Genomic DNA, 26952 nt, shown 5'->3' on the forward strand with positions numbered 1-26952 from the left:
GGCGGAATAATATTGTTTCAAAGGGAAAAAAGAGGTTGTTGATGTGTATTTGTTTGCTTGCTCGTGTTTGTTTGCCCATGTGGGATTTTTGTGTATGCTTTTTTTTTTTTTTTTACATCACTCTTGTTTTTTATATGGTGTGTGTGAAAGATGTTCATGCATAATGTCTTAATGCCCCCAGGTGACACACGAAATAAACTTCTTGCCTTACCTTGCATAACGCCTTGTGAAAGAAAAAAAGGGGAGGCAGAAAAAAAAAGGAGAGAACAAGAGAGGCAAGGCCTTCAAGACAGACTTGTGACCGGTTTGACTCGGTCCATTCAATTTCTCTTTTTATATTCGTTCTAGTTAATTCAGTATCCACTTAAAAAATATGTATATGCAGTAAACACGTCGATGATGTAGTTAGTGTCACTTTGTTGTACAAGTGAGTCAGAAAGCGTTGAATAAAGTGAAATCTGAGAAGTTACAAAATTCATGGTGCAGTTGCACAAGGGAGTTAACTGGTTGGGTTTTCCTTTTTCGTCAACTGACAACTGTGCGATGAAAATATTTTGATTTTTTGTGGTCATATTGGACATAATCCAGTAAGTGATGAGAGATGCACAAATCTTTCTCTGAATAAACATTTGACGGCCTCCATCGCCTCCTTTCAATCATATGCTTTGTCAATTATCGATTGAATGCTGGATTTTGAAATGGAGATGTTGAAGGAAATAACATGGCGGCATCCAAAGCCGCGATGTGCTCATTATCGTAAATTGTATCAATTGTTGTGTTTTCCAAAATTTGACCATTTGGGCGAATGTACATAGTGATAAGACCTTTACACCGAGTATAAATCACAAAAGCCTTTCTATGTATTGAGTCATTATTTTAAAATATGACGTTTTAGATAGGAGAGATCAGTTTAAAAAATTCAATTAATTCCCATTGTGAAAAAAGAGAATAATATCCCTTAGTTAGGCTGCTCCAAAGAGATGCATTCATCAATGTAACTTCCATACTAAGCAAACAACGTTCCTGTTTTAACAATAAACGATAAAAACGACTGCTACTCTGTGGAGTGATGGCCTGGAGGTAACGCGTTTGCCTAAGAAGCGAGAGAATCTGAGCGCGCTGGTTCGAATCACGGCTCAGTCGCCTATGTTTTCTCCCCCTCCACAAGACCTTGAGTGGTGGACTGGACGCTAGTCATTCGGATGAGACGATAAAATGAGTGTCCCGTGTGCAGCACGCACTTAGCGCACGTAAAAGAACCCAGGGCAACAAAAGGGTTGTCCCTAGCAAAATTCTGTAGAAAAATCCACTTCGATAGGAAAAACAAATAAAACTGCACGCAGGAAAAAATACAAAAAAATAATAATAGGTGGCGCTCTCGGTGCAGTGACCCGCTCTCCCTGGGGAGAGCAGCCCGAATTTCACACAGAGAAATCTGTTGTGACAAGAAAAAAATATATAAATACAACTACTAATCAGTATGTCAGGTTGTGAAGTCAAAGTGCCAGGTTTTGTAAATGAAAAATATAAATGTAACAATAATTTTTGGTGCAAATACTCTGGCTTCTTTTTTTATTTTTTGTGCTCATACCAGAGGGGCATTGTCATAATAAGAATGAGTGGAAAGAACTGAATTGGTGTCTATTTTTGTGCCCAAATGGTATCATCTGATAAAGTAATGCCAGAGAAAATGACAATGTTAAATTTTACCATGTACGTATACACACACACACACACACACACACACACACACACAACCAAACACCGGGCTATTACATAGACTTATACTGTTTACACAAGTGAGTCAAAAAAGAAAGGGTTAAAACGAAATACAATAAAGAAGTGTTAAAAAGAAACAAGGGAAAGGCACAGTCAAAGAAAGTAGGAAGGACTGGCTTACCTGGGATGAAAGGCGTGGTACGGGCAGTTGGTAACTTGGGACCAGGGGAGACAAGCTTTCATACTACGTGTGAAGTTCCTCTGTCCTCGGTACAGCGTTCCTTTTGTGGCTGGGTCATAGCAGCCATCGTCTTCCGCTGTTAACAGACGTATTTGTTACTAAGTGGGTGAGGAGACAGACAAGATAATGGAAGAAATATTTTTTTGCGAGTTCAGTCTTCAGTCTCTCACTCTCTCAGTAAACAAACAAAAAAACAGACACAAGGAATTTTTCCCTGAGCCAATTATAATTATTAAAACCAAGAAAAAAAATCTTTCATTCACGCTCTCTTCATCCTGAAAAAAAATAATCTTAAAAAACACAGGAACAATTGTCTTGACTATCACCAGTCAAATTTCTTGGAAAAACCTGATGATCCAGTCCCCGGATCGCCTCAGTCCTAGGCCGGACAGCAGCCTACTCACAGTAGTGTCCACTCACTCGTGGGAAAACTCGGGCACCTCCTCAGTGAACATTTCAGTTCAAGGTCCCTCCACTCCGTGGCCAGTCACATGGAGCCCTGACAACACTTTTTTCAGTTCTTAGCTCTCGGCACACATTTGAATTATTCCTAGCTAATTTTCAATGTTCCCCCTTCATTTACTGTTCCCTTATTTTATTTTATTATATTTGTTATTCTTTCACACAACTCATGCATTCATACAATTTTCCAATTAACAATACAATATTCATTCATGAGTCACGTCTTATAAATTACACAAATACACAAAAAAGTATTGATTTATCAAAAAGCAAACATTTCAAAACTAACAGCAAAAACTACTATATTCACAAACTATTCAATCATTAGTTACATTTCGAATAAACAATAAAATAAATTTTCCCACCTGATGTTCGGAACATTCAAGGCACACAGACCACATCACGTCACCCGAGCTCTGATGCATTCAGACTGACACTACAGCACATACATATACGCACACACAAACATGAACATGCACAGCTCACGATTCACCCACACTTACCACGTGCAAAACATTTTCACATTCATACAGGTACTCGAAATGTACAAACAAAAATTTCGTTCTTCCTCTGGCCACAGGCATTCGAAACTCGCTCTGTCACAGTATTATGATACTGATTTATTTCATATATCGCCTTTCTATGCAAAACATGCTTAGTTACGTTGTACAATGTAAAGTAAAAAAAAAATTTTTAATTTTAAAAAAGGCTAACACAACATTCGTCGCATGGATACATCGCATAACCCTTATCACATATCTATATTAGCATCGGAGAGGCTTTGACGTACACATGCTACCATGTTAACCCCAACCCAAAAAAGTTCTGGTTTCGTACGTTTCTTTTTGTTTATAAAGCATGAACAAGTAATATTTGCTGCCATGTCGGAATCGGTGTTGTCACGACTAGGAGATAAAATGTCTGAGATGTATATGTATATACAGGCAGTGATTTTTGATACGTGAATATTCAACTGAACATTTATAAGTAACCTGCGATCTGCACTTTATAATTTGATTATATAATTGGTATGATTCCCTTCATGTTGTTTTAATTTCACTCACTTTATTTCATTTATTGATGTTTATATTAGTATCATTATTATTATTTGTAATGAGGAATTTGTGCAATTTGGATATATAGCAAGTGCTGTGGGAGTTTGTGTTGTATCAAAAATTTGTTTATGAATTTCTGTTTTTTTATTGAATGATCGAACTTTTGTATTGTTCTGTGAATGAAATTCGTTTTTGTTTTAAATGTTGTTTTTTCATCAACAAACGTGTCAGCATTTCTCTGTAAGATAAAGTATTATTGTATCTTTTATCCCCACGTGATATCACTGTAAAGTGTTTGGGCTCTGGAAGGCTCCTATCCAGGACTGCGACAGTGTTAAGCACAGGTTGAAAAACTGATGACACACACAGCTGCTATTTGTCCATTTCAAGAATGAGTATTGCTACGATTTCCTGAGCAAAACTGAGGGCGTCTCCACCTCCTAGGCCTCAGTGACACAGCAGAAGGAAACGTAGAGTGTTGTCTGTCATGCACTGGATCTGCACCTAAGCATCCCTGAACTCCCTTGCTATGTAACGTCCCAAGTATCCCTGTCAATCACATCTTCATCGCTAACCACAACCAAGCCTTTATTTCCCAGTTGAAATTTTGGTCATTCTTTAATTCTTCGTAGTGAATCCCTAGGATTAAAAACTGGACACCGTACCACAAGCCTGAAGGGCTCATCGGATGATGCATGGTATGCTATGATGGAGTGAATGATAAATCCAAACCCAGATGTCTTCGTTTTCCGTAAAGAAGTGGAAGAACCGTCGTAGACAGTCTTGGTATAGTTTTTGGCTCTGAAGTGATTTGCACTTGGAGTTGGGGTAGGGGTAGGGGTGAAAGGAGTGGGGTCTTGAGTTTTTAAAGTTCTCGTTGTTGCTCATACTGGCAATTCTCGTTTCCCCAAAGGGGAGGTTAGCATGCACGGCAAGTGGTAGTTGTTTCGCACTGTGCACTGCTCCTCGGACTTCCTTACCTGCTCTTGGGTGCTGACCGGAGAGAAACACTCTCACTGAAGCAAAGAAAAACTCTCCACAGCGTGGTAGGGACCTCTTTTGTAAAGAATATGCCTCTCAAAAACCGACACAAGCAGAATACTGAAGGAAAAACCCAGAAGTTCTAAAAAAACAGAAAACCACATTTTTTCTTGTAATCCAGACACGGCCCATGGGGGCCAGTTACAATGACAATAACACAGAGGACGAAAAGGAACTAAGAGAATGAGGGGGTGGCAATAAAGAACAACAAATTATGAACCACTTCATAAAAGCAGGTATATTTTCATAAAATGTTCTAAAAAATCGAGAGATGATTTAAATTTAGGCAAGCTGCATATCGTCTATCACTGTCCTATCTCACTGAATACACCAACGGCTGTTCCCATGCACATGTGCCTAGCCTATTAAAGATGTTGAAAAGTGCATTTGAAAATTCGATTTTTCGGCCAAAAAATAAAGTTATTCCAAGGTTTACAAACCAGAAGAAAGTACCTCTGCTTATGAGTGGTGCTCATTACATTTGCTGCATGTGCAGGGGTTTGCTGGAAATTCAACACCATTTCACCATGCCCCCAAGACGAAAACTGTGCAAATTCTAGTGGTCCTTTCATGTAAAATTGAGGAAACCCTGGGTAATCAGACAGGAAGAGAGAGAATCGTCATTGTTTTACTCTCTAACATCCTGTATATTCATTGCAATCTGCTGTCTCTTAAAAGCTGTGTTGATCAAGAAATGATAAGAGCATCGTGTTTTGCCTACCATGATAAAGGTGAGGTATAACTTTCGTTCTTAAATCATGAAGATAGTGGCAACGTGACACAAAGCGTATTTCATCCTCAATGTCCTCTCTACTTACGGACGTAGAGAGAAACAGTGAGGTTGAAGCCTGTGTCAGCAGGGACCTGCACATCATCGGTTCTCAGGGTCAGAATCACCGTGTCGTTCAGGCTGCGAATTGTCCGACTCAGTCCGTCCCCACAGTATCTGCACAATAAAGATCAGTTGGAGGAGACAGTGTAGTGTAGTGTTGTGTAGTGCAGTGCAGTGCAGTGCAGTGCAGTGTAGTGTAGTGTAGTACACTGTGTTTCGCTGAGTTGTATTCTAGTGTGTTGGATTGTATTGTATTGAACAACATGATTTAGTGCTACACAACACACAGAACACAACAAAATGTAACTCAATGCAGTGTCATAAAATACGGCAGTGACATACAGCAGACTACATCACAAACCACACGATACACAATACGATACAGCAATATGGTCAAATAATAGCAAAACGCAAAACTCAACGCAACACAACACACACAATGCAGTGTCATACTAAAGAGGCAGTTACATGCAGCGGACTACAACACAAAGCACACGATACATCACACTACACAACAGGAAACAGCACAACACAACTGTGTCTAACACACCAAAACGTGACGCAGTGCAGTGCTACACAATAAAGACAGGCACACGGAGTGATAGACCACATGCATTGTGTAGATTTTCACACACACATACCTGAGACCGGGTTGTCCAGGTAAGTTGTACCGTATCTCTAACGAGTCGAGGCATTTGCGTCCGTTTGATGAGATCTTCAACTCATCCACATTGAGCAACACCTGTCCACCTTCTTCACCTGCCTGTGGCACACACACACAAAAAAAAACGTTTATAAGTAGAAACACACACACACACACACACACACACACACACACACACACTACACTGACACTTACACACACTAACATTATACATATGCCTTATTATTGCCATCATCATCGTTATTTGTTGTTGATTTTTGTTGTTGTCTGCCATATCAATCATCATTAAAATAAAGAACCTTTTATAATCAAAAGCCGCCTATTTTCGAAAAAAAAAACTGGACATGAATTACACACACACACACACACACACACACACACACACACACTACAGACACGGATAGACAGACAGTGATAAGAGTCGAATTCAGGTTGTGAGAAAGGGAAAGGAGAATGAAGAAACAAGAGAGGCAAGGCCTTCAAGACTCACTTGTGATACACTGAAAAAAAATCGAAGCTTTTTATGTATTGTGTATAATTTCAAAATGTAATGTTTAAGATGAGAAAGATCAGTTTAAAGCGAATTAAGTCCCCTAGCATTAATTACAGAGTAATTTCCCTTCTTTACTATCTGCACCAAAACGTTTGGAAAATAAATAAAACTTCCATGCTTAGCAAAAGAAGTTCCTGTTTGAACAAAAAATGATAATAATGACTGCTCTTGTTGGGTCAGAATATCAGATCAAAGTGCCAAGTTTAGAGAATACAAAAAATATAAATAGAACAGTAAATGCAGTTTGCATATAATTAGGCTTCATTTTTTTTTTTTTTTGTGCCCATCCCACAGGTGCAATATTGTTTTAAACAAGATGGCTGGAAAGAACTGAATTTTTCCTATTTTTATGCCAAATTTGGTGTCAACTGACAAAGTATTTGCAGAGAAAATGTCAATGTTAAAGTTTACCACGGACACACACACACACACACACACACACACACACAGAGAGAGAGAGACAACCGAACACCGGGTTAAAACATAGACTCACTTTGTTTACACAAGTGAGTCAAAAAGGAGAGAGGAGAAAAAGAAAACTTTCTGACTCACGCCTGAAAAATAAAGTGAAGCTGCTGACAGGAATCTGAAATTGAATATTACCTATTCGTTTTTAGAAGCATGTGTGTGTGTGCGCGTGCGTGGGTGCTGGGCCGTGTTCATGCGTGCGTGCGAGTTTACGTAGTCTTCAGTTTAACGTCTTCCACTTTAAGTGATAGACGAGTTTATGTGCGCGCGTGTGTATATATATATATATATGATTAAAAATACATATTTATATGTGTGTGTGTGTGTGTCCGTGTGTGTGTGTGTGTGTGTGTGTGTGTGCTTTTGTGAACTAAAAAACAAATATTCTCACCTTGATCAACCAGTTGCACTCCATGTTGGTTCCATACGCCAATGGAAAATTGGGAGAAGTTATGACGGCACTTGGATTGTTTTTTGTTAAAGTTATCTCTCCACCACAGTCTGAAAACACACACACACACACACACACACACACACGCGCGCACGTGTTCGTCAAAACACTTATCGCACTTGGTATGTGATCATTTAAATTCCTGTCAGAGTACTCAGGTATTTTTTTCCCTTGGTGCCCCACAGGAGAGGCATAATGCTGACAGCAAAAACAAGCAGAGATTTGGAAAATACCATCGCCTGACACTTTGGTTCAAACACTGCTTGTTTGTTGTTGTGTTTTTTGTTTTGTTTTTCGTTTTTTGTTATTGTCTGCGTATGTCTTGTGTCTAATAAAACTACGTTTTCTTTACAATCAATCTGTTTTATTTCATGATGTAGCTCCATTCCGTAAGGAGAAGCTGAGCGCCTGTTGGGGATGTTATTCTAGTTGAGTTTTGGCCCACTTTCTTCCAGTGTCCGGTGTTCTTCCAAAAGACAATATTTCCTTGTACACCATCGTTATTTACCTCCATGAGTTCAGCGATCTGAAATGTTTCTAGGGTGGCGTTCATAGCAGGTAAGGTTTATTGCAACAACATGTCCAAGAGGTTAGCGCTGCTGGTGAACCATGGTGAAATGAGGTCAGTGTGGCTTGTGACTGAAAGGAAGTTTGTACATTTTGTTTGTGTGGAATGTGACTGAAAGGCAGTTTCTACATTTTGTTTGTGTGGCATGTGACTGAAAGGCAGTCTGTACATTTTGTTTGTGTGGCATGTGACTGAAAGGCAGTCTGTACATTTTGTTTGTGTGGAATGTGACTGAAAAGCAGTTTCTACATTTTGTTTGTGTGGAATGTGACTGAAAGGCAGTCTGTACATTTTATTTGTGTGGCATGTGACTGAAAGGCAGTCTGTACATTTTGTTTGTGTGACATGTGACTGAAAGGCAGTCTGTACATTTTGTTTGTGTGGCATGTGACTGAACGGCAGTCTGTACATTTTGTTTGTATGGAATGTGACTGAAAGGCAGTTTCTGCTTTTTGTTTGTGTGGCTTGTGACATATGGGACTCACTGAAGTCGACAGGAACGTAGTGACAAAAGAAGATCTTAAACTTGGTGTCGTCGGTCACGTAGGGGCGACTGCCATTCATGCTCATGGTGGCATTGTCAGGCAGACTGTCGAACCACATGTATTCTTCAGTCCAGTGCATGCCTTCAGAAACAGCAACAAAACAAAACGAATTAGCCTTACAAATAAAGAATCCAGATGACGAAAATAAAGAAAAATGTAGGTTTGTGAATGTCACACCTTCAGAAAAAAAAAATTTAAGCATCCATCATGTCCTTAAAAAGCATACCTTCAGAAAAACCCATTTACATATCCATCACGCCCTTAAAAACGCACAGGGTTTTTTTTCTCTTTAAATACATGGAGAAGATGTCATCAAAATAAATATGTTTTATGAGAAGTTACCGTGAAATTGTGATCATATGCTGAAAAAATCCCATCCCTTATTCCATTCAACGTATAACCTATTTCTTTTTTTTAAATCATAGACGTGATTTTAGGAACTGATGGAAAAAAAACAGGCAAAAGTGTGTCCTTGTATGTTGTTGATCACATCAACAATGTTCACCTGCAACTTCTTGGCAGTTCTTCCCCTTCTTGGTCAGAAGCAGAACAAAAGGCTGGGTGTTGGGCAAATTGAGAGGAGTGTTTCTGAAACCATCATCACGGCAGCAGAACTCCATACGGGTGTCCTGCCCGTCGACAAACTGACCGTCCGGCAAGCTGCCGTCTGCTTGTCCCGTGCTGTTCGCTGCGTCGTTGAACTGGATGAAACTTGCGTTGAAACCTGTTGAAAGACACCGCAGCGAAAGTGAGAGTAAGGAAGATGGAGATGTATGGAGCTGCATCTGAAAGCAGAACACGAGGACACAGAGAGAGGGGGGTGAAAAACAGACAAGGAATGCCGAGAGAGGGAGGGAGGTGGCGTGTGAGAGTCAAAGAAAGAGAAAAGGATATAGAGAAACACACAGGCAGAAGACAGAAAGATGGACAGACAGACAGAAAACAGGCAGACAGATAAATGAGAGAAAGACTTACAATACTGACAGACAGACAGACTGGGGAGGAGTAAAAGTACCTGACGGGCAAATGCCATTCACACGCAGGATACAATAGCGACCCGGATCCCATTCAGGGGCAGTAACTGATTCATCAGAGTTGCTTTCCTTGACGCAAAACTTGTACCGGAAAACGTCAGCCTCAAAGGACCCGGCCAGATTGAACTTGTCACTCTTTCTGTTGCTGCCAGCTCCCTCATGCTGCCAGCTTCCTTCTGAGAATCCGTTGTTACCAGGGCAACCAGCGCTTGCAGAGAACAGAGCGAAGGATCCAGCTGGCCAGATGGCGCTGGTGGGAACTGCACACCATTTAAAAAAATCATGAAAGCAACTTTTATCAGTAGATGACGATTTCATCAAAAGATGGGTTTCTTAGACTAAAGCAGATCACCAATGAAACACTGCTTTTGGAAAAATATTGTCAAGGACAATAAATCTCTCACTCTCTCTTGTGCATGCACGCCTGGAATTATATTATACAGGCATCACGGCGTGAGAGGGGAGAAAGTGAGATAAACAAAATGGCAGAGAGATGCAGAGAGACAGGGACAAGCAAAACGTTTAAACATAGAAGCTTACTAATCAATCGTTAAAGTTCTAATCGATTATCAACAGCTGTCTCGCCTATATCTGCTAGCAAAAATTAATGATCGTATAATAACAATTTTCCATGTAAATATACATAACTTTGTCATTATTTTGTAGTAAGTATACAACGGAGAGAGAAAAAAGGTATGATTCGCAACATACTGTTGTTTGTGCTGTTTTCTTTTTTGATGACTGCATTAACTATAGGCATCTGCCACCTTCCATAATATATATCCATATCGTGCTGTGACAGTCATGCGCACTGCAGTTGCAGAGATGTACAGTCATCACATTGTAATTTTATGTAACGTACATGCTACACTACAAAGAGTCGTTTACTGGTGTAATAGCCTAAAACTACATCTCCTTTGATTTTATCCCGAGCTCATTCTAGGCTAGCCTCAGGTCATATGTCATAAATTATGTCGACTGATCAAAATAGACCCTTCACATCACCACCCCAACTACCCTCGTCGAAAATTACCCCTTTTCTATGAGTTTAAACCAATCTTTGTAAAATAAAGGGGCTCTGGGCTAGTCTTTACTGACGCACCAGCTCCTCTACATTACAGCTAAACGAGAGCAAACTTGCGGAAGTTCTTCTTTCATTCATATCCTGCATTGATTATAACTGGGCCAAAAGTATCTTTGAAGGTCTGTTCAAGCTCGCCTAGAATGCCCCCCATATCCATTACGAGGAGGGGTAATCTAACAAGTGAGGGTCAACTTTGACAAGTTGAAGATTACCCCACCCCCACCCCCACACCCCACCCCCACCCGGAGGTCGTCCCAGGATAGTCTGCTTTGACCCCAGCGTTAATCTGGGGCCAGACATTACCCCGGGGTAAAAACCATCGGGGCCACGAATTGGCTGCTACACCTGACCAGGTGAATGTTATGAGCGGTGATTACACGGCTGTCAGCAAGCAGCTGTTTACCTTGAGTGATGGTGGTAGCACAGCCTGTGCTGGGGTCTAACCCAGGGGGACACAGACAGGAACACTGGTCATCCACAAGCGTCACGAAGCCCCCGTTGTGGCATTCATCCGTGAAGTTGGAGCAGTACAACTCTGGGTAGAATGATCAGAAATATACACAACTGAACGAAAATTTGCCTGCTTACTTAGTTACTACTTTTGAAAGTGTTATTTATCACATTTCAGTGTAAAAAAAAAAAATACTGAGAATAGAGAACAACTTTCGAGCTGGTTTCTGAAAATCGTGTTATGAGGCATAGAATGTTAAACTTCATAATCTCGATACCTTTGATTTTTCACTACATCCGTGTGTTTAGTGTAATGATCATAATGGTGAGCAAATTTCTTTTATTACATGATCTAAGTCCTGCCATTTGAGTTTTTCATGTTTTGTTTTTTTCGAGATCATTTGCAAATCAGCGTTCGCTTAATGTGCTGTTCAAAATGTTCCATACTTTTCAAACCTATCGCTGTTGATATGAAAGTTCAATTCCTGTCACATATATACAAAAATCACACACACACACACACACACACACACACACACACACACACACACATCTCCCATTGACCACTCACTGGCAGTCTGACTCTACAATCGGTCCAGTTCAGCACAATGGTGAAAGAGGCAGCCCACTCGACACGGCCCAAAGAAGAGAGTACACCAGGACTGGTTCGATGAGAATAATGAAGCCATCACCCAGCTGCTGGATGAGAAGCAGACGGCGTTCATAGCCCAGCAGAATGACAATTCCTCCACCTCAAAGCGAGACCGCTTCAAGCACCTCCAGTGCCGTGCCCAAGCCGCCCTACGTCGCATGCAGGATGAGTGGTGGAAGAAGATGGCTGATGGTCTAGTTGTATAATGACACTAAGAACTCCAAGATGTTCTTCAGCACTATCAAGGCGGTGTATGGTTCATCTCGACCAAGCACTACCCGTCTCCTGTCAACGAACTGAAGGAGAAGAAAGCCGACATAATGTGAGATGGAGGGAACACTTCAAACCCTTCTCAACAGATCCTTCATTGTCAGCGACGAAGCCCTGGATCAGATCCATCAGAGACCCAAAATAGACAGCTTAGACCTCCTTCCCAGTCTGGAGGAGGTCCAGAAAGCCATCAGATCAGCTCAGGAAAAGCTCCTGGGGGATCCATGCAGAAATCTACAAGGCTGCGGTCCAGTGGCTCTTGACACATTCCACGACGTCCTCTGCAGCGTATAGAACAGGACATGCCCTTGGAGTTCAGAGATGCCACAGTTGTCTCCTACAAAAACAGGGGTAGCAAATCTGACTGTGACTACTATTGAGGCATATCTCTTCTGTCTGTTGCTGGTTAGAACTTGGTGAGCGTCATCCTCAATCGCCTGATCTCCATCATCTCTAAGAAGAACCTACCAGAAGCCTAGTGTAGATTCCATCCAGGTCGAAGCACAATTGAAATGATCACTGTGGTCCGTCAGGTGCAAGAGAAGTGCAGAGAACAGCATCTGGATCTGTATGCAGCCTTCACTGACCTGACCAAGGCATTTGACGCTGTCAACAGAGAGGCCATGTGAACAGTCCTTCAGACTTTGAGATTTCCAACGGTGTCAAGCAGGGGTGTGTCCTAGCCCTAGTGCTGTTCAACCTCTTCTTCCCGTGTGTTATCAGCCACGCTGTCAGAGACACAAAGGACGGCGTGTGCATCAGGTATAGACTGGACGGGTCTCTCTTTGACCTCCCACCTCAAACCAAGACGATTGAGAAATTGACCCTTGAGGCCCTCTTTGCCGACGACACACGGAATCTGCCCTCCAGCTCAATGTCAACAAGTTTGCTGAAGCGTCTGGTCTGTTCGGCCTTACCATCAGCCTGGGGAAAACAGATGAGCTGTTCCAGCCAAGTCCTCCCACAATAGACCGTCGCGCCGTCCAACTCCGTTGAGGGACAGATCTCAAGAATGTGGATGAATTCAATTACATTGGCAGTGTTATTTCCAGCGATGGCTCCTTCGACAAAGAGATCAATGCCAGGATCTGCATGGCAAGCCAAGCCGTGGACAGACTGCGAGCTCGTGTGCTAAATCAACACAACATCCAGCAGTCCACCAAGGTCAAGGTCTACAAGACAGTTGTCTTCACTAGCCTTCTTTATGGTTGTGAGACCTGGACCTTGTATGAAAGGCACATCAAACTGTTGGAGCGCTTTCACATTCGAAGCTTGCGCTCAATCCTGGGCATCAAATGACAGGACAGGATCACAAACCTTAAGGTCCTGGACTGCCTAGAGACCTAAAACATGGAAGCCATGATCCTGAAAGCCCAACTCTGATGGACGGGGCATGTCATCCGGTTAGACAATGACAGTCCCAAAGCCACCCTATGGCGAGCTCCGTGAGGGAAAGAGAAAGCACGGCAGGCCACTGAAACGTTTCAAAGACTGTATCAAGGCCAACATCGCCCACACTGGAATAACCCCCAAACAACTTGAGGAGTGAGCACAGGATCGAACTGGATGGCGTGCTATGACGCGCGAAGCAATAGAGACATTTGAAGACAACCAACGTGACAGCATCACTGAGGCCCGTGCAAAAAGGGAGGCAGCAGTAGAAGCACCCAAACCGCCAGGCCAGTTTCCCTGTCCCCATTGCGGACATCTTTGCCGTTCCCGCCTTGGACTCTACAGTCACCTGTGAGTCCTCCCCCGCATACAGATGTCATCGTCGAGCCTGACGGTCCACCTCCATTGTTTTCATATTACGCCTCAAACAAAAGAACAAACGAACGCGAGCACGCTCAAAACAAATCTGCGACAACTCACCTTTGCACTGGTGGTACAGAGACACATCCTTGTACATGTAGTACCTGCTGTTGAAAGTAATCAGCGGCCTCAGGTCTTCATAGAGGATCTTGAATGCCTGTTCAGAAATAAAATTATTAACAACGTTAAAGAAACTACGTACAACAAAATAATAAATATGATACGTGTAGGCCTTCCAGTCTTTGAGAAACGAAACAAATTTTTATTTCACGAGGGTAGTGGAGAAAACATAGCTGCTTTTTTTGGCAACAAGCCAGAGACGCTTTGACGCTTTGACATTTTTATTGTCATTACCTGTAAGGGTCTATTGACAAGGGGGTGACGGGGATTAATTCTTAAATCCCCTTAAATGCAAAGCAACATTCTGCTTAACAGCATTTCATCACCAAACAAACAAACAAAATCTCTAAATATAACTCTCTCACGATACATTAAGCAAGCGGAACACACACACACACACACACACACACACACACACACACACACACAAAGAAACTAATCATTCAAACTCGACCACCCATTCTAGGAGTGAAATAGTTCAATATATCAATTATCTACCTTACCAAATTAACATAAGAAAATAAAATTTACATATGGATATCCTCCTCATTTACTCTGGTGTGTTCTGATCATTGTGATTATGCCTTATTTTTTGTGCTTCTGAGATAAATTTAGCTACTGACTGTATGACATATTCATCATCAGACGATAAAACAGAAAAAACATCATGTCTTTTAGCTAGATGAGATTCAAAAAATGTACATTTTTCTCTTACTTTATCGTATAATTTACAATGAAACAAAAAATGTTTTTCGTCATCTACACTAGATGCACACAAAGGACATGGCAATTCTGTGGATGCTGCAGGTTGAAATCACAATTTATTTGCATTGAAACAAATGTCCGTAGCCGAAATCTTGCATAATTTAACCTGTGCCACTTACCTGTGATGACTGTTAGATATTTTTCAGTATGAAATATACTTTTGAATGAGAAAAACCAACTATATTTCTCTTTGCTTTCCATATCTGAATGCCAATTTTGCTTAAAAGAACAAATCAATCTATCTCTAAATTCTGATATAAACAGAGAGAGAGAGAGAGAGATGACGCTTTACACCATGATACTTTAATGTTTAGCCCATTGGGACCTTGTGACTTGGGTGAATGTCACACACACACACACACACACACACACACATATATATATATATATATAGAGAGAGAGAGAGAGAGAGAGAGAGAGAGAGATTGCATACGAACATTTTTTTTTTTTTATAGAATTGATATGAGCAGACAATGTAGGTTACGAAAGCTGTATACAAACTTTGCAGACGGATCTTTTTTCCCCCTTCAAGGGAAAACCCTTGAACGTTTCTTCTTTCGACTTCACAAAGCGTCATCTGATGTACTGTCTATCGTATTGATCAGCGTGTAACGGGCATGTCATCAAAATTTCCCACGGAAATCTCGTGAATGAACTGGAAGCATGCAGGCTGCAAACGGACTAAGGGAAAGAACCGTGATATGGCAAGGCTGAAGTAAAAACAAAGGGGGATTGCTTACTCTGGTCCATAAACTAATTACTTGTTTTTATTATCTTTTTAAATATGTTATTCAGAATTTGGAATTATCGGTTTATCTGAAATACTTTTAAAAAGTAACAAAAAGGTTTATGGTCCACGGGAAGCAAACTCAAAACCAGTCACAGTGATCTGCGTTCCTTATCATGATTTTAACAAATAAGGAAAGACACAAAAAACATATGGATGTGTCGTTCTCGTGGTATTAGTGTTAGACAGCGCATCCTAGCCACAGGCCTTCACAAAAGACTTAGATGTAAATGAATTCCCAATTCAGTGGAGTAATCATTGATCACAGAGCCCAGCTGTAAGCTTTCGACAATCTCTCTTTCTCTCTGCTGTTGGTCCAACAGCATGCTTCTGTCAATCTCTGAAAATCACCTTGCACTGAATCAACAATATCATGCTGAAGGGTTTGCCCGATATCCCTACATTAACTGCTGCACTAATAATGAGAACAACAAATGTTTTAAGATAATACACAGGATAGCGTTACCTTGCCTCCGTAGTGCATGGGGTTGGTCGTGTCATACTGATACACCTCCGTGCCCTCAGCTCTCGCGTTGTAAGTCCATCCTGCACCTGTTGACACAAGAAGAAAACAAGGAAAAGCCTCAGACAGGCTGGTAAGATATGGTCGCTGGTGGGCATAATTACAGGCATGCACGTTGGACAAGCAGGTAGGAACGAAGTTGACAGAGATGAGTAAAAAGACACACATGCACACTCTCTCTCTTTCACACACACACACACACACACACACACACACACACACACACACACCACGATACTGCACGGCACGACACGACACAACACAACACAACACCACTGAAGTTGTGATAATCAATGACCAAGTAAATCCTACATCATGCTGTATGACTAAGAGGCGAAATAAGCTGGGTGTCGAATGTACGGATATGGTTATTTGAACATGAGCTTGAGTATGCATGGGAATATCAAGTAGGAGGTTAGGAAGTAGGAATTATGCAAAATTCCCGCCAACCGTTCATACACTGTGTAAGGCAAGAGTGGAAAAGTCACATCCAGTCAAGCAAAAGATGGGGTATGTATAGAGTTTATATTTCTAATCATTTAGTGAAACGATATCTTGTGCTTAATTTGAACACGCACCTGCGACTTACTTAGACTAGATTTAGATTTGATATTTCTGAATTGGACATTCATAGATAAGCCACATGCCATTCCGAGTTTCTGTACCCTTTGTGCAAGGAATCCAGACAAGTCGAAAGTTCACTTCGTTTTGAAATGTCCTGTCCTTACAGACCTTCGAGTCCAAGTTCTTCCAAAGACTGTTACGTGTATCCGTGTTTTTATCTCGAATTTGTATACTGATGATATCGAAAGACACTAAACGTAAGTTTGCTTTGTATCTTTTTCTTTATAAAACATTTCAACGAATATTGTAATAGAGAGACTTGTTACTTAATTTTGCTAGTTGTTTGTTTGTGAAGAGCTGCACTGTTCATATTATCAATTACAATGATATATAGCAATTCTGCTGTAGCCCCATAGGAATAATTTGTGTCATAAATCTGTCCGTCTGTCTGTCTCTCTCTCCTCTGCTCTCCCCCACTCTGTCACCACACTTTCACAGATTTACCTCCAGAAATTTTACTCCTGTCCAGTTTCATGATGGATTCACGCCACGGATTTTGGTGTTCGTGCCACAAACCCAGACTGTGACCTAGCTCGTGGATGCAGACACGCTTAAAAAACAAACCAAAAAACACAGGGTGCAAAAGTAAGGAAAAAATAAAGTACGTACAGCATAATTAGCTATCTATCTATCTATCTATCTATCTAACTAGCTATCTAGCTAGCTATCTAGCTATCTATATCTGTCTATCTATCTATCTGCACACACACACACACACACACACACTATAAAAAAACTCGCAAAAACAAGGTACAACAGTAATGAAAAAATATAATACATAAAGCATAATTGCTTTCGTACCTACCTACCTATCTACACACACACACACACACACACACACACACACACACACACACACACACAGCGCGCGTGCGTGGGTGTGTGTGTGTGTGGTCAGATTCGCATCTTACCCGACCGCAACAGCTGTTGAACTGTCCATCGCCATCATGGTAGTTACCCTGTACAGCCGCACATCTGCAACAATGAAACACGTTGTCATGTGACTACGGACCTGAGTTCACAGATGGACTTTACATATCCCGTTACTTCTTACGTGTCTGTATCAGTATATGCGGCTGTATCAGTACACTGCCTGTATCAGTACATGTGTCTGTATCACCACATGTCTACATCAGTGTACCTGACTGAAAGAAAACAGACGATTGAACTGAAATGGGGCATTAATGAACACATTTTAAAACAAATAGTATGTCCGCAGCTGTAGGTTGGCAGTTAGCGAGAGTGTATTAGCTGGTGAAAAAAACTGAAAAAAGACGTCCATGTTGATTTTACCTTGTGTACATATTTGGTGTGTGCGCATACTGCGCCGGACCACTGATTAAACGTAACATAGCTCGATTTGTTCCCACACATTTTAATGTACATGTACGTTTTCCTAAACATGGGGATAAACTTATACTGGTGTGTCACAATTCACTTGATTTCACCATGCACAGCAGTTCTGTCGACGCGATCCAGATACAGACACAGATGCAGAAGTTGGGCTTTCCCACGTCCCTTCTTGAAATATGTATTTTGGGGTTTGCATTTGCATGCTAATTTGCCTATCAATTCATTGTCAAAATCATATTTCTGAGCTAATGATCTAGAGTCTTTATCCAGAAGATTTTTTTAAGTGGGTTATATTGTTAGCTGATTTTGTTACCTTTGATAGCGCATTCCATCCTTTAACAGCTCTGATGCTGAAGGATGATTTGCGAACACTTTTCCTACAAGATCGAATTCATAGGCCGGTCAGTTACACCGTCTGCTCACAGCGTTCATGCCACTTGCCGAACAATCATTTCATCATACCCCTAAGAAGAAAACTGTGCCACTTGCCGAACAATCATTTCATCATACCCCTAAGAAGAAAACTGTGCCACTTGCCGAACAATCATTTCATCATACCCCTAAGAAGAAAACTGTGCCACTTGCCGAACAATCATTTCATCATACCCCTAAGAAGAAAACTGTGCCACTTGCCGAACAATCATTTCATCATACCCTTAAGAAGAAAACTGTGCCACTTGCCGAACAATCATTTCATCATACCCCTAAGAAGAAAACTGTGCCACTTGCCGAACAATCATTTCATCATACCCCTGAGAAGAAAACTGTGCCACTTGCAGAACAATCATTTCATCATACCCCTGAGAAGAAAACTGTGCCACTTGCCGAACAATCATTTCATCATACCCCTGAGAAGAAAACTGTGCCACTTGCCGAACAATCATTTCATCATACCCCTGAGAAGAAAACTGTGCCACTTGCCGAACAATCATTTCATCACACCCCTAAGACGAAAACTGTGCCACTTGCCGAACAATCATTTCATCATACCCCTAAGAAGAAAACTGTGCCACTTGCCGAACAATCATTTCATCATACCCCTAAGAAGAAAACTGTGCCACTTGCCGAACAATCATTCCATCGTATCCCTAAGACAAAGACTGTGCCACTTGCCGAACAATCATTCCATCATATCCCTAAGACAAAGACTGTGCCACTTGCCGAACAATCATTTCATCATCCCCAAAGAAGAAAACTGTGCCACTTGCCGAACAATCATTTCATCATACCCCTAAGACGAAAACTGTGCCACTTGCCGAACAATCATTTCATCATAACCCTAAGAAGAAAACTGTGCAAGTTCGGAAGTGGTCCTAAACTTTTTTTGAATCCTGTATATCAGAATTAACAGAAGACAAAAACGATGTCAGTCCAGCATGGCACCGTAACACTTAATCTATCGCTCTTTTGTAGCTGGTTATGGTGGAACACATGCAACGCCATCTGACAACGAATACCAATGGAATCCATGCTAAGAGTTTAGCCTGGTTAATTGGTTTTTAAGTTACCTAATTTGGGAGGAGAGAAACACATCGCTCCAAAGCTGAAAACCATCATAATTTTTTTAACTGAGTTTCTGATTAACATATTACGAGACATACAGTGTTCGTGCAGACAGTTATGTTTAACTGCTATGATGGCTGAAATTCATTCACTGAATATTGAAAATAATTGATAATTGATTTCAGTCACATGTTCTCTGACCTCCAATCCCTTATCACAGGAACAATATGAACTGCCAAGGGAGACTTTCTTACATAATTATTCAACATTTTCTGTCTTATTCAGTGATGATGTAGAGCCTACTTGCAATCTGCTCCATTTGATTGGAATAACGACCGAAGCCCAGCTCGTATGCCATAATAATTCTTTTCGTGTGGCTCCATTCTTTAACTACAGGAATAACAGATACTGAAGATGATTGGCTTGTTTACCCGGATCCTTTGGTAATGGTGAGGTGAGATTCTTCTGTCAGTCCGTACTTCGCCATGGTTTCTCCCGGCACCCAAGGTACAAAACGGATGCAGGTGTACTTGTGAAACTTCGTCATCGCAACCAATGCTTCGAATCTGTAGTGCTCACCTGCCCATCAAACGTATAAAACTGGAGGGTGGGGCTATGGGGGAGAATCTTCATCAAACCTACAGGTGACACGATGTCTAGGGCATTACCTTTTCAGTATTAATTTCAGTTCGAAGGTGCAGCCTAATCCTGACACAGTGCACATCTGCTATTATAAATAGAAAGAATGAAAGAAAGAAAGAAAGAAAAGAAGATGTCTGACCTTCGCATAGCACCACCGCGGTGATCTTGCTTTTTTAGTGTAATCCATCAGAAAGCGGTTGGTTTTAATGGATTTTTATACATCAAACTTTATGTATTATATTACCCCCCTCTCTTCCCCCCCCCCCCAACCCCCCAACCCTTCCTCTCTCCTCCTCTCTCTCTCGCACTCCCCTCATTCACTTACTAATGACTTCCATGTTGAAGTCAAAGGGGACGATGCCTTTGGGCCAGGAATACCATCTGTCTTTTGTCACAAACCTCTTTCGGCGAGACAGACTTCGACGTCTTCGTTTAGGATGCTCCGCTGTATCTTCGTCCTCTAGGTGCTGTTTGAAGCAATGCAACAGCCTGTATACTAACAGTCACTGTACACACACGAACAAAGAAATCCATGCTCACACGCATCAGTAGAGGCGGTGTGTAAAATGAAGTTCAAAGAGGAATTATTTTCTTTTACGACGCTATACAACTGAAACCATGGTATTTTCCCGTGGCACCCTATAGAGACATGGCAGGAGAGAGAGAGAGGGAGAGAATGAGAGAGAGAGAGAGAGAGGCGGTAAATAAGTGAGAGAGAAAGAAAGCTGGGAAGGTAGTCTGAGGGAGGAGAGCAGGAATATTTAGACAGCCAGAAGGATCACACACAGCATGCAACGCGTATTTGTCAATATATGTCTTCAGTCTTTGTGAGAACAACAACATCAGCAAGGGACATGATGATACAAATACTTCTACTATTTGGGCCTACTACTGCCACTTCTACCACAACCAACCATTACTACTACTGCCAGCAACAACAGGAATGGCAATAGCAACAACAACAATGATGATGATAATAATAATCATTGTAATTATTGTTATCAGCATTATCATAAATCCACCACAATCACCATCCTTAACACCACCGCCACTTCTTAAACGAGAAACATATATACGAGCAACTGAAATGGACATAAAAGAAAAATTGCAATAAATTATGTTACAGAGAATGGGAAAAGACAACTCACCCCATTTTTAATCATCTGGTTGCGTATAATTTCCAAGTCCTTTGAGGAATAGGTTTCGATTTCTTTTTGTTCCTGCATTTAAACAATGGGTAACTGTGGCGAGGCAACTGAATTGAGTCTCTCTCCCTCTTCCACCCCTCTCTCTCTCTCTCTTTCTTTCCGCGCTCTCTCTCTCTCTCTCTTTATACATATGCGCGCGCGCACGCAAGCAAGCAAGCAAACGCAACACACACACACACACACACACACACACACACACACAAACAAAAAAACAAACAAACAAACAAGCACACTTTATTAAAACAATATCCGGCTTCATTAAAAAGTGTCCATGTCCTCTCCTTGAAATCATATTTGTAATACATGAAAAAAAAAAAAAAAAAAAGTATGGCACTAAGTGAAGATATGCCATTCCTTTTTCTCGAGTCTGACGACGACAAAGAAAAAAAAGATATTTCCTTTTCCTTTAAAGTGTGCTACCATTCTACAGATTTTTTTTATTGGCTGAAAAGTTCTAGAAATAGAACCAATGAATAATTTTCGATTCTTTGCCCTGTCTTGATAGAATGGCCACAATGCCACTAAAGTCTCAAAAACTACAACTCCTGCTGCTACAACTACTACTAATCATCATCATCATTATGTCTTGTCAGTTTTGCTCCAGGCGCTTTACAATACAATAGTTCCAACATGAATACATTACAATACGTCATACCATCCATGAAAACATGCAGGTCAGTCCAACTAAGAGAGAAAACATTACAAACTATGACAAGACAACGCATCAAAAGTATATAAGTGTAGAATGTACATAGCAAATATATATATAGATATATAGATAGATATACTTAGATACATACAAGCATATATGCACACACACACACACACACACACACACACACACACACACACACACACACACACACACACACACAAAATTCATCAAAGGCAAATAATCAAATAACACGTACAAAACAACAAACGAACAATCAAGAACAGACCTGGCTTTTTTCTCCATGCAGGTCCTCGCTGACGGGGGCACCATGGCTGGTCACCACCGACCCTTGTCCGTCCCAAGTCTCTGTGAACACAGCTGCTCCTGCAGAAGCTGCTCGTGCATATTGTTTCTCCTGAAAGGCATCCTTTGTTTTCAATACCCAGCCAAGTCATGTTGTTCCTGTTTCTTGTGCCCCACTGTCTGAAAGCTATTCGTTTGTGCGTATTCTCGTGCATACACTTGCATTCATGAATCTTAACTTGCAACAAACCCAGTTAGATTTCTCACGTTTACGAAATGAAAAATTTATGACAACTAATTATTTTCATGTAAAATCTCTCTTCAACAACACCATACAAACCATCATATTACGTAACTTCGTGTGCAAGTCAACTCATTCCATAATGCAAAAAAGAAATAGTTTCCACGCTCGCAATCTTTCTTGTTTAAAAACAAACACAACAACCTATTCGGGATGGAAAGCTTATATTATTAGCCAGGTCACCGGTTTACTAAGTTATAAATACAGTCCGAAGTCCTCATATCTGAATTCTGTAGAAAAGCAGCACAGAAAGGAAAAACAACAACAAAAACAAAAAAACAAAAACAAAACAGTCACTCACGAAAAAAAAAGCAGACACAAAAGGTCCACATAGTGAAAATCTGTTCTCATTCAAAGTCCACAAAATTTAAATAAAAGTGTTTATTGTCTAAAGTCCAAACAAGCTGAAAAAAAAACTTTTATCAGTCTGTCCGCACCGCAATAAATTCACTACCACATACTTCAATCCACTGTTGAAGGTAAGATGCCAAACTTCATACTTCTTACATTTTACCAAAACACACAGTATCCTCTGGTGTGTAAAATCTAGTCCTCATAACAGTTGAAGCCTTCGCTGCATTACTTGAAACTGATGATCAATTGTGAACCACTAAAAAACGAACCTAATTCCTAATTTCTAGGAACTACAACATCAGGATTTACAACGTAAAAGAACCAGACAGAGAAACACCATGGCAGTGCGAAGAAACGGTGCTGGAGATCTTCCGCAATCAGCCAGGGTTACGCTCAATCACAGCCAAAGATCTAGATGCAGTACTGCACCCAGGACGCAACAAGCATTCAGACAGTGGTCCGAGGGCAACCATCGTTCGCTTCCTGTCAAGGAGGAAGGTGGCAGAATGGTTAAGACGCTCGTCTGCCAATACAGAGTCCATGAGGGCCTAGGTTCGAATCCTGCTCTGCTCTCGCCCTTTCTCCCAAGTTTGGAAAATCGAACTGAGCGTTTCGTCGTTCGGATGAGACTATTCACCGAGGTCCTGTGTGCTGCACGTACATGGCACACTAAAAAAAAAAGAACCCATGGCTACACGGGTGTTGTCCTCTGGCAAAATTCTGGAGAAGGAATCCACGGATAGCTACACAAGTATATATGCATGCATTCAAGGCCTGTCAAAGCGCGTTGGGTTATGCTGAATGGTCAGGCATCTGCCTACCAGATGTGATGCATGTATGTGAATTTGTCCGAACGCAGTGACACCTCCTTGACAAACTGAAACTGTGAAACTGCGTCTCGAGAAAAACGAGGGACGAAATAGTCTGAAACAGAAAGAAACTGAGAAAGGCACCTGGACAAATCTCAAGGTCAGTGGTCATTGTGGAAGATTTAACAAAAGACAACTATGTGCTGTATAACAGAGCTAGACTGGTGGAGACAACAGGTGAGTGCTGGACAAGGATGGGGAAAATCTTCGTCAAGACCAAGGCTGGTGTTGCCAGGCAGAACTCTAGCTGACACCAACACACCCTTTTCGCAGGATCTCTCTTACGACAGGCGGACCAACTCAGTCCAATGTTGTTCGGAACCGATGACAGTCAGAACTCAGACCGGAGCCAGACCAACAGGAGTCTGTTGCCAAGGACCGGGGTGTTGCTCCCAGAGCAATGCTCCGGACTGATGTTTCCAGCAGACGACGAATTCGCAGGCCTCTCACGTTGCTACAAAAGGGGCGTGGATACAAAGGACCGTATGCAAATATACGTCCTCGTGGTATTGTGCGAGAGTGACCATGGATGGGTTTCTGAATACGGAAGTGACACGAACGATATATAAAACTAAAATCGGTGTGATGTTTACTTTTAATGTTGTATATATACTATCACTTTCTTTTTTTTCTTGTGAAACAGCCCCGTTCTGTCAAAGTGAAGTTTGTTGACTTTCTGAACCAAAATGGCGACATCAAACCAAGTCGTGGACAGTTGTGTTTTGTGTTCTACGGATTTTACGCTTTTTCAACATGTTATTCATTACTACTTGAGGCTTTTGGACTATGATTCCTCCAAAGTAAACTCCCAGATCCACGCAGGCGAACTGTGAGCCACTTTTGTAAACGTCAATGTTTGTGTGCAGACTCGACATGCTGAGACTATTAAAAAATAAACAAATAAGTGTTTTATTGACTCATCGCCTGTCCACGTAACCGCTTATGTCTTGGTGCATTTATATGTCTGCATACTGAAATGTTATGTTGCTTTATTTTGACGTTAATTAACATATATGCAATGACAGTAATTTGGGCACATGACAGTCATAATGTTACATTTAGCACCTGTGCTCATATTATATCATGCACTGAATGCTTAACTTAGCTCCACTTAATGGTAAAATGAGCTTTCTCTTTTAATTGAAAATATTCTGTTTACCTCTTGGTTTGCAAGTAGCTGAAAAATAAATCTTTGACACATGAAGTATTTTGTGTTTTTTACTTGCTGAAATCTTATTCACGTTTTTCTGTGTCGTAGTTTCTCATTTATTCAAGTTCTAAGTTATGGTCCTCAAGCTTGCATCAGTCCCCTATGATCATATCCCGACATCAGCCAGACTTAGATATGCTGACACCTGCAGTGTTGGTCAGGAAATTTGAGCAACACTCCCAAAGACGCCATCCGTTAATTGGATGACCCTCCACTGTGTGGTCTCAGTCTTTCCGTTTGATCCCATAGCTTACTCAGCTCTGGGTAGGAGCTGGCCAAGTGCCGAAAAAACCCACCTCACAGGAATTGAATCCGTGTCCTCCCAGTCACCAGCACGCTTCGCCAAAGCAGCTGGCAGGTCACGTCCCTGACTGAGTGGACCCCGCAGGGCATTGATTTCAGTATGTTATTCCTTTCAGTCCATATCATCCCGCCGACAAAAAACACAGGCTTAACTAAAGCAAGGTACGGACAGACCAAAATTGATCATTGAACTGCTGTTTGAATAAAACAAGGCTCATGCGAAGAAGTAAAAAAGAAATATTGTTCATTATTTTATCTACAAATGCAACAGTCATATTGTGACATCCTCGTACCTTGTTTGACGAAGCCGTTATCACAATAAAGGAGCAATACAGACAGACGAAACTGACTGACCAAAACTTGAACCGTTCCATCTTTGGTTTTTAACCAAGACACTGCTCTTTACCAACGGGAAATATGGTGCGTCAAAGGAAAGAACACCACACGCGTCCTGCACTGAAAGCTTTATATTTATACACGGGAGACAAACATCAGTGTTGACTGACATATGCAGCAGCCTCACACCACCACCCCCACCTGCCACACCTCCCCCTCCGCTGGATCATCAACCCCCCAGGGTCATTTGTGACCAGTCAAAATTGACCCTGTCCCTCCTTCCAGATAAAAATAGTACCTCCATTTCTTTGCTCTCAAGCCATTGAAAAATATAGGGGGCGTTCTGGGTAAGCCTTTTTGGACCTCCCCTCACCCTCTCCATTAAACTTAGCAGAAGCAAAGGTGTGGGACTCCTACTTTGATAGCCTGCACTGAAACTCTCCCCACAACAACGTGACGGAACGTGAGGTTGATTTGGACAAGTTTGAATCAACAACTGGATAAGAAAAGAAACGAACGTCCAAACAGCAAATATCAAAGACCAAAAATATGACACGAAATGTGTTAGAAGTGGAAAACGAATAAAGGAGAGATCCAATCCTAGCTAGTCCAGCAGGATACTCCTACTCAACAAGAAGATGGGTAGGCCTCAACTACGAAATCGAAGGGGGGGGGGGGGGGGGGGCAAACTAGTCAAATTAAATCAAATCAAATTATGGTGCCAAGAGCCTCGCCGACCACTAAGGCCATCTGAAGGTTATCGCCACGTTAGCAACTACTTCAAGTCAAGGGTAAAAAAGAGTACAATAAAAACTAGTCACCACTTTAAGTTTTCCACTCGGCAAACTAGTCTAAGTTTACCCCAGGGAATAATAATAATCATCATCATCATCATCATCATCATCATAATGGTATTCATATACCGCTGAATCTTGTGCAGAGACAAATCTAAGCACTTTCACACCAGTGATTCACACGCATGCATAACTCTAAAACTGAAGAAACTGAAGACAAGGAAGAGGTAGCGGAGGGAGGCAATCTTGTGAAGAGGTGGGTTTTAAGGCCAGACTTGAAAGAGATGAGTGCGGAGACCTGACGAAGCGAAAGAGGAAGTTCATTCCAAATATAAGGTCCAGAGACAAAGAAAGAACGGCGTCCAACAGTGGAGTGTTTGAATCTGGGCATGTGTAAACAG

The 26952-nt window shown here is 41.4% G+C and overlaps 1 protein-coding gene and 1 long non-coding RNA gene across 3 annotated transcripts in view; both read right to left on the reverse strand.

Annotated features, from left to right (window-relative positions):
* Positions 1-20123, reverse strand: part of LOC143297094 (uncharacterized) — a 44445-nt gene extending 24322 nt beyond the window's left edge. Inside the window, exons 1-13 of the mRNA XM_076609266.1 lie at positions 20008-20123; positions 17632-17695; positions 17165-17270; positions 16040-16125; positions 13962-14058; positions 11121-11252; positions 9615-9893; positions 9105-9323; positions 8540-8680; positions 7427-7536; positions 5992-6113; positions 5337-5464; positions 1901-2036 (exon numbers count right to left, since the gene is read on the reverse strand). Of these exons, the coding sequence (XP_076465381.1) occupies positions 1901-2036; positions 5337-5464; positions 5992-6113; positions 7427-7536; positions 8540-8680; positions 9105-9323; positions 9615-9893; positions 11121-11252; positions 13962-14058; positions 16040-16125; positions 17165-17270; positions 17632-17695; positions 20008-20123 (1736 nt within the window). The remainder of the gene's footprint in view (positions 1-1900; positions 2037-5336; positions 5465-5991; positions 6114-7426; positions 7537-8539; positions 8681-9104; positions 9324-9614; positions 9894-11120; positions 11253-13961; positions 14059-16039; positions 16126-17164; positions 17271-17631; positions 17696-20007) is intronic.
* A 1248-nt stretch (positions 20124-21371) lies between these two features.
* The window catches only part of LOC143296986 (uncharacterized), a 49036-nt gene continuing 43455 nt past the window's right edge, over positions 21372-26952 (reverse strand). The window contains exons 2-3 of one of the 2 annotated variants that reach the window (XR_013057211.1): positions 22368-22496; positions 21372-21438 (exon numbers count right to left, since the gene is read on the reverse strand). This is a non-coding gene — a long non-coding RNA (uncharacterized LOC143296986). Of the gene's footprint in view, positions 21439-22366; positions 22497-26952 lie in introns of those variants that run through there. The other variant, XR_013057210.1, reaches the window with a different exon arrangement.

This window comes from Babylonia areolata, chromosome 22 (genome assembly GCF_041734735.1).
Source record: "Babylonia areolata isolate BAREFJ2019XMU chromosome 22, ASM4173473v1, whole genome shotgun sequence".
NCBI lineage: Eukaryota > Metazoa > Mollusca > Gastropoda > Neogastropoda > Buccinidae > Babylonia > Babylonia areolata.